This window comes from Epargyreus clarus, unplaced genomic scaffold (genome assembly GCF_041222505.1).
Source record: "Epargyreus clarus isolate Ecla_fem2 unplaced genomic scaffold, WU_Ecla_fem_2.2 ptg000032l, whole genome shotgun sequence".
Taxonomy (NCBI): domain Eukaryota; kingdom Metazoa; phylum Arthropoda; class Insecta; order Lepidoptera; family Hesperiidae; genus Epargyreus; species Epargyreus clarus.
The window spans coordinates 11,044,992-11,060,926 of record NW_027332237.1 but is presented as its reverse complement, the minus strand read 5'-3'; the positions used below and the strand labels follow the sequence as shown (position 1 = coordinate 11,060,926).

Genomic DNA, 15,935 nt, shown 5'->3' with positions numbered 1-15,935 from the left:
GCCACACACAAAGTCCCAGTATTCCCTGTGTCTAAGAATACATATTTGTGTTTTGTATATGTGAGGCTATGGGTATTTACTCAAACCCAGGACAAAGATTTAACATTATGTTATGGATTTTCTTTCGACGCTTCTTCTCCATAAGGAAACACCTTGTGAAGTAGTGGTAGTTGTATTGACATTCAAAAAGTGCTCTGTAAAGAACCTATTTTGAATAAAAAAATTGATTTGATTAATGTCTGTCGCGTAGGATTGAACCTGGCATTATTTGCTTGTTGAAGTACGTTACAGTAGAGTTCTTCACGATGTACGCAACGATTATATTAATTAAACATAACTTTAAATAATAATTCGCCAAGTACGAGTCAATATTTTTTTTTTATAAAATAACCATATTAAAATATGTTATTTTGTTTTTATTTGTCTTTATTATAATAGCAGTTATAGTAGTAGACTGTAAAAATTTCAACTGTCTTCCTAGTACGGTTTAACCACAGTACAATATATAGATCCTTATACTGTGGTTTAACTGTTAGATCGAAAAATGCCGGAAAAGACCGTTTGTTCTATGATCTTTATTTGTTGCAATGTGGTTACAATTTGATGTTGGTTACAGACATTATTGATAAGAATCTCACATTTGCCACATGATGGCGTACAAATTGAGTCAATTAAAATTAAAATTAAATAATAACTTACATTAAGATATACATTACAAAACTGATACATTAAATTATTATTTATATTAGTCAATGGCATACTGAATTTATGATAAATATTGTCAAAAGTTGTTAAAGAAATTGTGCATTGGATAAATTCTTCTAGTGCATAAAAGCATTTGTCAACTAGCCAACTACGTAGTGCGGAAACCTAAAATGTCTTTGTAAATATTTAACCATGGTATTATTATTTTAGGCTTTGTTTACAGCAGTAACGTTTTCTCCTCCTAATGCCGCCTGGGCATTATATTAGTGACGTCATGCTATTCTCGGTAAATTCCCGCATACTTACCTTGTACTAATCATGTTATTAAAAGTAGGTCATTCTTACTAACAATACCCATGAATACTAAGAACAGAGGTTAAGTTTGCTGCTTATTCAAAATATACGAAACAAACATCATTTTTCAAAAAGTAAAAGTAACTTAGAAATCAAAATCTATATATTTTTTTCTAACAATGATCCAAAAAGGTCGGTCAGTGATATACAAATCAAATTACCTGTAACTTTTTAAAGTTTTTAAAAGAAATAAATAATCATTTAAAACTGTAGATGTACGCCAGAAATACTAATTTTTAAATAAATATGACGACGTTTTTTCGCCGACAAATGTCTGATTCTTACTTCGCCTCTATATTGTGACACTTAACAAAGCTAGCTACACCCATGTCACCCATATGTAAAACTAAAGTCAGGTCTTATTTATTTTCCTCAAATCTCAGTACATAAGCAGGACATAATAAACGATCTCGTGATATCAATATAGTTTTATAAGGCGTCGTGTTTACATTGAATCAGTGTGTCTCGGACGGCGGTACGATGCGCATGTTCTTGTTTATTTGCTTGTGTGTGGCGGGGCTGCTCGCTGCACATGCGGAAGATGGTCAACTTGAAGGTTTGTTACTTTTAATTATTTGATGATTCTGTATATTTATGGGTACAATCTCAGGCATTAGAATAAAAATGTGTTAGTTTAGTCATTTATATAATATGAAAATTTCGACAAAATAGCAAATATTTCTGGAATTATATAGACAAGGGTGTTAAAATCAATTTTATTAGTAGGTATCGCGAAAATAAAAAAAATATAATTTTTAAATAATGTAAGTTTGTGAACAAGCCGGCTTGAATTTTTGTATTCTCAATATAAGTATATTGGAAAGGAATCGTTCTCGTTATTTTATAAGAAACTAGGTTTTGCCCGCGGCTTCGCCCGCGTTTAAAAGAAAATAATGTAACATACATACATAAAACTGTAAATTCGTACCTTTAATTATAAAATGTTGATTACCAGGGCGGCATGATCGCAGAGGCGATAAAGCCCTTTCTTTTCTCTGAAAAAAAAAACTTTGCTAAAGATCATCACTTGATCAAATGCATAGTTTACGATTAATTCCTACTAATCCATTAAAATAATCGATATTTTGGGTCCAAAAGATCGATTCTCCGATTAATCGATCTTAGATCGCCATCCCTAGCTCCCGTGGGATTGCCGGGATAAAAACTATCATATGTCCTTTCTCGGGTCTCAGACTATCTTTGTACTAAATTTCATTAAAATCGGTTCAGTGGTTTAGCCTGAAGAGGAGACAACCAGACAGACAGACAGAGTTACTTTCGGATTTATAATATTAGTAAGGATATAGGTAACAGAAATTCAATAAACCTTGTTGTTTAGTTCACTTACCGTTACTTATCGTTACCAGCATAATATTGTGTATATTATTGACCCAACTTCCTGCTACATGGATTTGTCAGGAAATGCATCCGTGTAAGGCTATTTTAAACTTCTTTTGTAACATTAAAGTACCAAAAATATATACCCATCTGACAGTATATGGTTCATCGTAAACATCAACAATCCATCACTGCCCCACTGCTGGGCACGGGTCTCTTCTCAGAATGAGATCCTTCTCATTCTTAGGTCATAGTCCACCGCACTGGCCAAGTGCGTATTGGTAGACTTCACATGCCTAAAACTCTCTAATACGCACATAACTTGTAAAAATCAGAGGTGTGTCCAGGTTTTGAACCTCGGACCCCTCGATCTAGAGGCCGAGTTTCTTAACCACTAGGCTATCACTGCTATATGGTTACAGCCGCCAAAAGCATTCATACAAGTAACTCCGGTCCGTAGAATAGGGCCTCTACCTGAAATCAATCACGGATGTGTTACCGTTCTTAAGAACTAAGATGATAGCCTCATGTATAATTCAGCCGGCATCCACATTCTTCCACCAAAGCGCAAGAAGGTGGTAGAACTCTTTGTGGTTCGACTCCGGCGGCACCACCACCACGCCTATTTCTACCTCATAACAGCAGTGTTAAGCGCTGCTGTGTTCTGGTTTGAAGTGTGGTAAGGGAGACATGCCTTTGCGAGGCGTTCCAGCATAGTGCTTAGGGGTAGCGGCGTATCTGTGGCTGACTTCAGGCTAGAATATATAATCCCATCTGGGGTTGATTATAAATGTTCCTGAACGGCAGTAGCCACTTACCATCAGGAGGACTGCATGCTCGTCTGCTACTCCTACATTATAAAAACGAATCCACACATCTTCCACGAAACGCAACATCTGCTTCACGCTAGAAATAAGTGTGGCGATGGTACTTCCCCGGTCGAACCATACTGGTTACTTTCAAATTAAAATTGAAGCTATACGTACTCATCTACTGATTGTCCTGGTATTCATTCATACTTATCTACGGTCTTTCTAGGGTCTATAACACCAGATACGGAGGGACCGCTAGTGGAGACCCCGCTTGGCAGCATCAGAGGGTCATGGATGACTTCACGCAAGGGTCGCAGGTTCGAAGCCTACCGAGGCATACCGTATGCGGAGCCACCGTTTGGAGAACTGAGATTTCAGGTACAATCCCTTTAATTTTGTAAGTAAGAAATGTAGAGTCTCACTATGATGAAATGTGTTATATTGATTTCTTTGTGTGCAAGGAACTTGTAGGTAAAACATTTATTTATTTGACGACCCGCGTGGCGGAGCGGTCACCATACCGGTCTGACGCGCAAAGAGTTCCGGGTTCGATCCCTGGCCAGACAGATATCAGAATGATGAATTTAGATATCTGTTCTGGGTCTGGGTGTTTGTGTATCCGTCTGTGTGTGTGTCCATGGCGCCCACGATACAGGGAATCCTAGTGTGGGGCTGTGAGTGTAGAAAGCGTTTATTTATTTATTATTTATAAAAACAAGTAGGTGAAAAAAAGAAAAACTGAGACTTAGAATAGAAATACCTATTTACAATTGTAAATAGTATGCTTGAACAAAGATAGAACCCGTAGCCCGCAGCGAAACAATTCGGAGGGATCTATCACTCTTTATTTATTTATTTATTTAAAAAATTTATTGCATCACCTCTAAAAAGAAATGTACAAAAGGGCAAACATAATGCCTGATGGCATTTTCTACCAGTCAACCCTGGGTGGATGAGAAGAATTTGCAGCAGGTGTTATGCGAAAGTAACAAAGAACGATAGACAATAATAGAAACAGCAGATATATCAATATGTATTAAAAATAAAGAAATTTACATATTTTAACAATAAAATAAATATATATTATAATATACCTATATACAGAATACAGATACACATAAATAAACTAATACATACTATTTATCATATATATAAATAACTAAATAAACACAGGTAGTAACAAAAGTCGTTTAAGAATTAGATGAGGAGTTCAGATAATGTTCTCGGACAAGCTTTTTGAACACAGCTTTACTGGGGGCTTTGCGGATATGCACGGGCAAGGCGTTCCAAAGTAGTACCGCCTGAACAGAAAATGAGAAATGAAAAAAACCGCTAGAATGCAGTGGAATATCGGCTTTTAAATTATTGGACGACCGAAGCGTTTTATCATGCGTTAAAAACCTATATTGGAAGTGATCCTTCAGATAAGGAGGAGTATTTGTATCATTCAAGATAGAGTAAAGCATAGAGAGAATTCTAGAATTACGCCTCTGACGAATAGAAAGCCACTTGAGTTGGCTGCGAAACTGAGAGATGTGATCATATTTACGAAGGCCAAATATGAACCTGATAGAATTGTTGAGAAGGCGTTCTAGTTTATTGAGAAGAGCTTCGGTCAGATCTGAGTAGCACACATCTGCATAATCGATGATAGGCAAAATTAGGGTATTCACTAACATTAGTTTGGTCTTAATGGGACGGAAGTGCTTTAGGCGATATAAAGATCGCAAGGTAGCATTGACCTTACGAGACACTTCTGTAACCTGCGTACTCCAACTCAAGGAGCTGTTAATATACAGGCCAAGATTCCTCACCGACTCCGAAATTGGAATTTGCGTACCGTCATAAATGACTGCAGGTAAAGAATTCCGGTCGATCCTAGCCAGCAGTCTAGAGCTTCCAATGACGATAGCTTGACATTTGGCAGGGTTAACTGGTACCCCATAGCGCATTGACCAACTCCGGAGAGCACTCAAATTATCGTTTATCTTAGCTATTGCACTGTGGAGATTATCAACATCGGCTTGAGCGTATAGTTGCAAATCATCAGCATACAGATGATACGAACAGTTGATAAAAGGAGTGATGGAGTCAATAAATAAAGAAAAATTCTTATTATTTTTCTTTATTGGGATTCTATTCAATTTTTCTGTTAAATAATAATCATTTCGATAAGAGTATCATTATCGGTGATAAAATTGTATCTGGTGGTATCAGTAACGCCTGAATATCACTTCCGGTTATCTTGAAGTAACATTCTTATAGATTTTGTATGTGCATCTTCTATATAGTACATAATATAGCTCAGATGAGCTAGATAGGTTTAAATTTCATGGACTTACTAATTATTGCGTAAATTGTGAGACTTGCCGACAAGTCTCCTCGTCGTCGTTAACTCATCACTGTCCCACTGCTGGGCGCGGGTCTCCTCTCAGAATGAGAAGGATTAGACCATAGTCCACCGCGCTGGACAAGTGCGTATTGGTAGACTTCACATACCGTCGAGATTTTTAAGATCTCTCAACTATGCACGTTTTCGCACGATGTTTTTCAGCATGTTGTCATGTATTACGATGTAGGAAAGTAGTGAATATGTTCATTAGAAGATGACAATAGCGCTTTTTACACTCAAAGCCTCATAATAGGATTTCTCTGTGTAGTGGGTGCCATGGACACACACAAAGACGAATACAAAAACACCCAGCCCCAGTACAGAACTAAATTCATCATTCAGATATGTTTCATGTCGTGGATCAAATTCAAAATCCTTTTCGCCGCTCGGCCGCGCGGGTCGTTAATGAAATAATTAACCTTTTTTTGGCTTTAAGCATAAATTCTCTAATGATGTCCGACCTTTATAGAAAAGTTGATTCCCGTTTGACATTTCCTTATTAAAACCAGCTTGGTGACCGCCGGTGCCTCTTGTTTTACATCGACATCTGTAACATACACAAATGGGATGGGAACTATCTGGTATAGATTACAAATACGTTGCTAGAATAGTACATTTCTTGTTAAAGACAGAGATTAGTAAAGATTACTCACTCCTAACAATAAAATGTAACCAGTTTTGACAATTGAAATTGTCACTGTCATCTATTTTCGTGTTTGAAAAATATTTAAAAAATGTACTTTTTAGATCATTTACGAATGAAACGATATCTTTCCGTACTTTTTCTTCTATTTCGTGTTTAACCACTTATCTGCACGTGTCGGCATTGTTCCGCGTAAATTACTCCATGACAGTCATTAAATGCTGACAATTCTGTCAGCCATTAAGAAATTATTATTATAAAAATAACACATCACATAATTTTAATGGATTTCCAACACTTGTTATATAGCCACTTTTACAGGTTCTTTTGATTATGTTGTTAATTAATAACAAAGGTTTGGTTTCGAAGTACGAAGTTTTTGTCGAAGTTTCGGCTTTGCGCAGAAATCTATTTCTAATTACCTAATAACAGCAGTGTTAAGCGGTGTTAAGGGTGTGGTAAGGGAGACATACGGTTTCCGAGGCGTTCCAGCTTAGTCCTCAGGGGGTAGCGGTGCATCTGTAGCCGACCTCAGGTAGGAATCTATTCCTATTTGGAAATGATTGCAGATGTCTATGGGCGGCTGTACCCACTTACCATCAGGTGGTCAGCATGCTCGTCTGCTACTCCTATATTATAAAAGAATCGGCAGATCCTTTCGGCTCAGTCGAAACATACATTCGTGTACTCTCGGGTTGAGTTCGGGTGTTCTCGGGCGTTTACACCTTGACCTTATTCTTGATCTTGAAGTTGATCTTGACTTCTAGCAGGCCGACGACCCGCCAAGCATGACAAGTCAGACTTTTGTCTATATTTATTAACTAAAATATTAATCTTAATATTTATTGCTATGTACATTAAATTCTAAAAACGTTATAATCTAAACTAGTCTATAAATTTATAAGTTACATGAATTGTAGGTACATTTTCAACAAAATCGGTTTCGTTTTATGGTGAAAAACCAGTTTCAAGAAACCAGTTACTAAATTTTAATAGACAGGAATTTTAATAGACGTTAATAGGCAGGAATAGTTATGTCAGTAGTGCCTCCGAAGTCGACTTATATAGCGACGACTAGCTATAGGTACAGATGGTTCTTGTCTGTGGTTCCGGGACTAGAATCCCCCGGAGCAGAGTCCAATCTGGGCATCGCGCTTGAAGGACTCCGGTTGCGTTCCGTCGGAGATCCCGGATTCCTCCAACAAGCGCTGAGGACGGACACCGGGGGGTTTTAGTGCGGTAAAAATCCCACATAACCCGGCGTCGCTCCCACGTCGTCGGGTACCTTTTGAAGGTGTCCCCCTCGTAAATAAAAAAAAAGGTACTTATTAGTAGATGATTTTGTATATACTAGGTTCAATATAAACTATCTTGTTTTTGTTTTTACTGCATTAGTGTTATCTGTGGTATTCTGGTCATTGTTATTAGATTATGCGCTTAACCTTATTAATGTCAAATAACATTTGTAAATTAACTTATAAATTGATAAGAAAATTCACAGCTTTAATAAAAATGTTTAATGTTGTATTTGTGATTTCACTCTGACTCTGTCAGATTGATTGCACCCATTTTAAAGGTCCCTTGGTTCGACTCCGGCGGCACCATGGTCACATCTATTTTTCCCTAATAACAGCAGTGTTACGCGCTTCTATGTTTTGGTTTGAAGGATGTGGTAAGGAGACATTTTTTTACCTAGGCATTTCAGCTTAGTCCTCAGAACCTTTTTCTCTCCTCAGTGGTACTCCTCAGTCTCTCATCTGTGGACGACTTCAGATGTCTATGGGCGGCAGTAGCAACTTACCATCAGGTGCACTGCATGCTCGTCTGTTACTCCTATATTAAAAAAAAAGTCTCTTGCAACTATTCGAGGTATTCCAACTTAATTCTTATGAATAGCAACACATCTGTGCGCAATATCGGACTCTCATCTAATCTGGAGTTGTTACAGATGTCAATGGGCGGCAGTAGCCACTTAGCAAATGCACTCGTGCTACTACACAACTCGTGCTACTAAACAACCACTGATCCTAGAAATTGTCTCCATGTCCTCAGCCACCGAAGCCGATCTCATATTACTGGCGGACAGTCAACGCCAGTGAAGATGGGCCAGCCTGCCCCCAGCCAGTCTCTCCAGGCGAGGTCGTGGATGAAGACTGCTTGCGACTTAATGTGTACACACCGTTTAGAACCAGGTACTGAAAGTAACAAAGAGTATGGTACGACTATCATAAAAATGTGGTAAGGGAGACATACTTGTCTGAGGCGTATAAGGTTTCGAGGATAGCAACGATGTGTCCGACCTCAACTCGAACTCTTATCTTGGCTTTTTTTTATAATATAGGAGTAGCAGACGAGCATGCAGTCCACCTGCTGGTAAGTGGCTACTGCCGCCCATGGACATCTGTAATCAACCCCAGATAGGATTAGATATTCCTACCTGAGGTCGGCCACAGATGCGCTGCTACCCTTGAGGACTTAGCTGGAACGCCTCGGAAAAGTCAGTCTCCCTTACCACACCCTTCAAAACGGAACACAGCAGCGCCTAACACTGCTGTTATTAGGTAGAAATAGGTGTGCCTGTACTCATTCACTACTTCTAAATTATAAAACAAAAGCGGCCATAAAAGTATCGCAATAAAATAAAATCGTGGAGGATGATCATTGAAAGTAATCATTTAAATAAGAATCATTTTGAAACCCATATTTTTAACGTGTTTTTCACCTCTTTATACTTTGTAGTGACATTAATTTTCTGCTATACTTCATCAATATTATAATTACATTAGTACGCACCCACACAGCTATAAACACGCAACTCCTACACACTCCCATTGTTTCCAGCGCCAAACCTCTCCCAGTGGTGGTGTTCATCCACCAGGGCGGGTTCTACTCGATGTCTGGTCGCAGCGACGTGGTCGGCCCGCACTACCTGATGGACCGGGATGTCCTGCTAGTTGCCATCAACTACCGCCTTGGATCGCTCGGTGAGTTCTCAGCTACCCATCTTCTTGGTTCTATTCGAAGTCTGGTCGCAGCGACGTGGTCGGCCGACACTACCTGATGGACCGCGATGTCGTGCTTGTTGCCATCAATTACCGCCTTGGATCACTAGGTGAGTTCTTAGCTACCCATCTTCTTGAGTTCTACTCAAGTCTGGTCGCAGCGACGTGGTCGGTCCGCACTACCTGATGGACCGGGATTTTCTCCTCGTTGCGATCAACTACCGCCTTGGATCCATCGGTTAGTGCTTGTTAGCTCCTCATATTCTTCTTAGTCAGCCACACATACACTCATTATGAATAAAATCAATTTCTGCAATTTTTGTCCACGAAAATCACGACTGGCAATTTCTATTTGGCAATTGACATATACCAAATTTACCAAATGATGATTAATTATTCATAACGAGTGGTAGCAGATGATTGTGGCAGCTAATAAAAGCGTTGTGATACTCAGTCAATAGCAATTTCTCTAAGTTTCTTTATTATCAACTCATTATTGTTCCACTTCTGGGCTCAGGTCTCTTCTCAAAGTGAAAATAATGTAGGTCACAGTCCGCCACCCTATCCACATGCGGATTGCTAGACTTTACATTCCATTTAAAGTTATTAAGAACTCCCAAGGATGTAGGTTTCTTCCGAGGAAAGTTAACCGAATCCTCTTAAGTCTCCGCTTTTTTCCATAGGTCATTTAAAGCTCATCATGTGATAAACTTAGTATGTAAGCTATTAAAATATATTTGAACTGTATAGGTTTCCTCAGCACGGGCGACGCGTACGCCCCCGGTAACAACGGCTTCAAGGACCAGGTGGCGGCGCTGCGCTGGGTGCAGCAGAACATCGCGGCGTTCGGCGGAGACCCCACCTGCGTCACACTCGCTGGGTACAGCGCTGGATCTTACAGCATCACGCTGCATATGCTCTCGCCCATGTCTAGAGGTAATTTGACGTCGACCCATTACTGTCCCACCGCTGGGCACGGGTCTCCTTTCACAATGAGGAGGATCAGGCCGTAGTCAACCGCGCTGGCCAAGTGCGAATTGGTAGACTTTACATACCTTAGAAAACGTTGTTTTTTTAAGATTTCTCAGGTATGCAGGATTCCGATCACGATATTTGCTTTCACAATTAAAGCAAAGGATACTTAATTTCTAATACGCACATTATTTTGAAAAATTAGGGGTGCTTAGAATTTGAACCTCGGACTCCTTGATCGAGAGGCTGAATTTCAAACACTAGGGTGTCACTGCTCAAGCTGCGGTAACTCAAGGACTTAGAAGTTTTATAAAATTTGTAACAGAGACATACATGTTAATATGTACTTCTTAATAATCTTAAATGGTCTTAATAAGTTTAAATGGCTTTCATTATTTCTGAAAAAATGTCATGGTTTTCGGCATCGCAAATAGGAGTTTTCCAATTTAGTTGTCAGGATTTTTCACATCTCTGTAAATGACTTGTACTTAAGGCTCATTACAGATATCCATGTGTAGCAGTAACTACTTGCCATTAGGTCGACTCTTATTTATTATGTCTATGTTACAAAATAAAAAAACCTATGTCCATCTCTCTCAAAGAATCCAGAACTATGTTTACTTATGCCTTTTTGTAGATTGGCTAATAAACCCACGAACGCGCATCTAAGAGATTTTATAAATTATCGATATTTTTTATAGGTTTGTTCCACCGAGCGATGTCCATGAGCGGCTCTCCGCTCTCTCAAATAGAGATCACTCACGATCAACGCCACCTCGCGGAGAAGCAAGCGCGACTGGTTGGCTGCCCCACTGACAACTCGCAAGTTATCGTAGAGTGCCTGAAGAAGGTCCCGTGGAAGGAGATGGGAGACTCGCTTCGAGGTTTTGGGGTGAGTTACGATTAATTTGCTTTTTTCCAACTAGGAAGTTCATTTACAAATTTAGTAAAAAAGGAACATTTTGACTCTCGTCTGCGATGAACAAACATGAAGTGGGGATTATTTTGGTATCCTCATGGAACAGAAAACTTGCTTTTCTTTTCTATGGGTATCCTTGTATTTGTGGAGAGTATTTTAAATAATTATTTTGATTAGTTGATTAAAGCTGTAAAATTGCAATGGATCTTCCTTGCAAATCAGAAGTAAAGCTTCTATAGATCCATTAGTGTTATAGTATTGATTCTTTTGAAAAAAGGATTTTTTTTTTGAATAAACTAATCTCTGTCGCTGTCTCTTATTGACTGACGAGAGATTGTTACACGAGTATTGAATGCAGCTCATCTTACCTTCTGATTAATGTTACTATGAACAGGAGTTCGCCTACGACCCAGTGTTCATCTGGAAGCCGGTGATCGAGCAGGACTTCGGGCAGGAGGTGTTCATGCCGTACCATCCTCTGGACGGGATACGGTTGGGCCAACTGTACGCCGTACCATACATCGTCAGTCAGACGAAGGACGAGTTCTTCTGGAAAGCTTACAGTAAGTAGGACTAACTGAAAAGTGAAGTTTGATTCAATAAGCTAGGATATGATTGATTAGATTAACTACTAATTACTTCTAGATGCACAAAATAAGATTGCTATAATTTTTGTAATAAATGTCGTGTCAAAGTTTTACAATGGATACATGGAATAATTGTTTTCTGTCTGTTATATTATCAAATATGATATTGTCAATTTTTTAGGAAAATTTCTTCTATTGCATTGCCAGCTTTTTTGTCTTCTGCACACAGTACAAAATTATTATTTCAGAAACTAACTCTTTCCTCTTTAGGTCTTTCGGAAATATCTTACTGTGCAGAGGCCAAGGAATCTTGGTTAGCAGTTTGTTCTGGCGAATCACTTCCGGAATCCTTAAGTTCTCAAAGGCAATGGGACGAGCCACTCTGTAAACATGTTCATTCTGAGCTTTTAAATAAAAGTCAAAATCCAGTCGAGCGAGCTCGTCTCCTTGCAGTTTCTGTTCGAGAATCGGGATATTGGTTGCAAGCACTTCCCTCTGCTAATTTAGGAACGCTTTTGGACAATACTTCTTTTTCTACAGCAGTGAGCCTTCGACTAGGTACTTTTTTAAATCATCCACATTGTTGCCCTTGTGGAGCTCAAGTCGACCGTTTGGGCCTCCACGGCCTGTCTTGTCAACGCAGCGCCGGTCGTCTATCACGCCACGCGGCTTTAAATGACGTTATTCGGAGGGCTCTTGTCACTGCTAACGTACCGGCTCAATTAGAGCCGAATGGTTTAGTACGTAGCGATGGCAAGAAGCCTGATGGTTTAACCCTTATTCCCTGGAAGAATGGAAGGTGTCTTGTGTGGGACGCTACTTGCGTGGACACACTGGCACCTTCTCATATTCACATATCTTCCAGGGCAGCCGGTGTCGTGGCAACCGACGCTGAAATTCGCAAGTTGCAGAAATATGCAGATCTTATTAAAGACTACATATTTCTGCCATTTGGTGTTGAAACATTGGGGCCGTGGGGTTCCAATGCTAGATTATTTTTTAAGCATCTGTCCAAACGGTTGATAGAGTCAACGAATGACCAGAGAGCTGGCACATACCTCGGACAGCGAATTAGCCTCGCGATCCAACGAGGGAATGTTGCCAGCATTCTGGGAACTCATCCCAGGGACAGCAATTTAGATGTAGCTTTTTATATTTAATTTAAAATAAAGTTATATTATTTCATTATTTTTTATATTACTTTAATTTATTTTAGTTAAAACATTTAAGTGTGTAAATGTCAAAAATAAAAAGTATCAAGGTCAAAAAAAAAAAAAAAAAAATAACAAAGACATTATGCTAATAAAGAAAATGGAGATGTCTCATTTCGGTTGCAAAATAACTGACATTTTCTATACGTCCATCATCTTAAACGGTCTATACTGCTGACTTTTGGAGGACTCTATTCTTGAATTTTGATTGGAGTAGTCTTCGATTAGAAAAGTAAAGTTTCTAACGATTTTAAGATATTTTCATTGAAAAGAGAGACAATGTAGCAGCGTCTGACATTGGCATGACCTTATTCACTCTTTCCAACAGCAATTCTAAAGAACGCCACGCTGACACGACAACTGAATAGTGACTGGGACCACGTGGCTCCGATCCCCTTCATGTTATCCGGAGACAAAAGCTCAGCAGCCCACCAGCTCAGGTAATTCTACTTCGAAGGGAAACCCTTGACTAACGACACTAAAACTGCAGATGCCTTGGGAGAACTTTATGGAGATGCCGTCATTGGATTCGGTGTTCACAGGTATGGTATCACATGGCTTTTTAAAAGGTTGTAGAAAACGAGCATTTGAAGGTGGTAGAGCCCTTAGTGGTTAAACTCCGGCGGCACCACCGCCACACCTATTTCTGCCTCATAACAATAGTGTCAAGTGCTGCTGTATTCTGGTTTGAAGGGTTTGGTAAGGGAGACATACTTTTCCGAGGCGTTCCAGCTTAGTCCTCAGGGATAGCGGTGCATGTGTGACCGACCTCAGGTAGGAATATTTGGTCCTATCTGTGGTTGATTACAGATGTCCATGGGCGGCAGTAGTCACTTACCATCAGGTGGACTGTATGTTCGACTTCTACTCCCATATTATAAAAAAATGCAGTCCGCCTGACAAGTAGTAGTAGTAGTAGTAGTAGCAGTAGCAGTAGCAGTAGCAGTAGCAGCAGCAGCGGCAGCGGCAGCGGCAGCGGCAGCGGCAGCGGCAGCGGCAGCGGCAGCGGCAGCGGCAGCGGCAGCGGCAGCGGCAGCGGCAGCGGCAGCGGCAGCGGCAGCGGCAGCGGCAGCGGCAGCCGCAGCGGCAGCAGCAGCAGCAGTAGCAGCAGCAGCAGCAGCAGCAGCAGCAGCAGTAGCAGCAGCAGCAGCAGCAGCAGCAGCAGCAGAAATTTGGGAGTAAGATTCCACGTTTTCAGTTTTCTTTATAATTTTGTTAAATATGTCTCCTTTTGTTAATATTGTGTTATATGATATAGGCTGGCCAACCCGTGTACTACTACCAGTTCAACTACATTGGAAACCACAGCTTCTACGAGGATCCCATCACCAATAAACCTGTTGGTGAGTTTCAACACATTATTTACATTTTCTATAACATGAGACATATCTACTAATAATTGGGGTCATTAGTTCGTGATGACTACATTTCACGTAGACTTTTCTTTAATAAAAGCCTCAGGCTGTTCTTATATTCTATTTGGTGCTCAAATAACCGCAGGATTATTTAGTATTTATCTAGAATCTCTTCTGTTGATTACAGAAGCAAGTAGCTAGTTTCTGGTATGTGTATCATTGTTTTAGAAACTAGCTCTTTTTGCGAGAACGTTACAATATATAATTACGTAATTTTTCAACGCTATGTAACAGGTATTTTAAGAATTCCAACTCATTACATTATCTGTAATATTATTTCTCCAACAGCGGTGGCCCATCACGACGACCTGATATATTTGTTTTCGATCCGAAAGCTATTCCCTGACATCGGTCTCATCGGACCTGATGCCGAAATGGTTGACAAGATGACCGCTATCATGTACAACTTCGCACGATTCGGGTAAGAATTTTGTTGTTATAAAATTCGTTATTAAGGTGTACTTCTCAGTAACGTCTAGGTCTTCTTTCCCATCAAGGTTCCTGTATACACCCACACGCTTTAATTAACTCGCTTCAATCTCTTCGAGACTTACGTACATGTGTCACCTACTAACTACTTACATAATAGGTATATAGCGACATTAGCAACCATCTTAGTCCTCAGGAGTGGCAAGATCGCCTTCAAGTAAAACTATTTTATACGGATTTAGTAAAAGATGTTCATGGGTAGCAGTAGCTTATCATCAGGTGGATTGCAAGTTCATTTGCTACTTAATTATAAAAAAGCCACCGATATGTATGTGCTACCCTCGCTTCCTTCCGATTAAAAGGATACGTGCAATTGCAAGAAATATAATATACACCATACATACCACCACCAACACGTGCGCTCCAAAACGGAGCATCATTTAGGTAAGTTGACTCGGACTCTGACGGTTAATCGTTAAAGTAAAAATGTACTTGTTTTTCAGGGACCCTAACCCACAGCCGGACACCCCCGAGCTGGGCAGCCTTAAGTGGCCACCGATGACGGCACACCTGCGTCGCTACCTGCAAATTGCAAACGATTTCAAAATACGTCACAACCAGGCAGAAAACCGTTTCAACCTGTGGGAAGATCTCTACCCGCTGCACGACCTGAGCCCTAAGATTATAATTGTTCCGTCATAAATGTTTCTGAAGTTTTTTCTTCGATCACTAAGTTCTTATGAGTGAACGAAGAGTTTTTTGAGTAGTTTTTTGAACTGAATACTTCTTTAGCGACGTTGTGTATCTTTTGTGTTAGGTAATTAAACTTACCTCAGGTCACGTGGCCTGATCGAAAATTCGTAAGATGATTTTTAATGTAATATAAATTGTTATGTTTGTGTACGATAGCGCAATAAATGAATATTGTATTTTCTACCACTACTTTTATACTCATAATTAAAACAATTCGTGCAAAATGATTTCCTAAAAATTTCAAAATATCAAGAATGCACAATGTTAATATTCAAGTTTTCCATTTTTATTTTATTCTATCATTTACATTTCTTGTTTCTATTTCTTTACCTTTACGCCCTTAGGATTGATGATGCTATTGAGAATCATGTCCGCGCTTTGGACCATTAAATTGGTCAACAAA

At 39.6% G+C, this 15,935-nt stretch overlaps 1 protein-coding gene across 1 annotated transcript; it reads left to right on the top strand.

Annotated features, from left to right (window-relative positions):
* The first annotated feature begins 1,466 nt into the window (after positions 1 to 1,466).
* On the top strand, positions 1,467 to 15,715 carry LOC140754937 (carboxylic ester hydrolase-like). Its single transcript, XM_073090092.1, has 12 exons — positions 1,467 to 1,615; positions 3,436 to 3,587; positions 8,297 to 8,436; positions 9,086 to 9,228; positions 9,997 to 10,182; positions 10,920 to 11,110; positions 11,532 to 11,700; positions 13,264 to 13,375; positions 13,852 to 14,113; positions 14,194 to 14,278; positions 14,639 to 14,771; positions 15,283 to 15,715. The coding sequence occupies exons 1-12, from the start codon at positions 1,540 to 1,542 to the stop codon at positions 15,479 to 15,481; spliced, it is 1,848 nt and encodes a 615-aa protein (XP_072946193.1). The 5' UTR covers positions 1,467 to 1,539; the 3' UTR covers positions 15,482 to 15,715.
* The last annotated feature ends 220 nt before the right edge of the window (positions 15,716 to 15,935 follow it).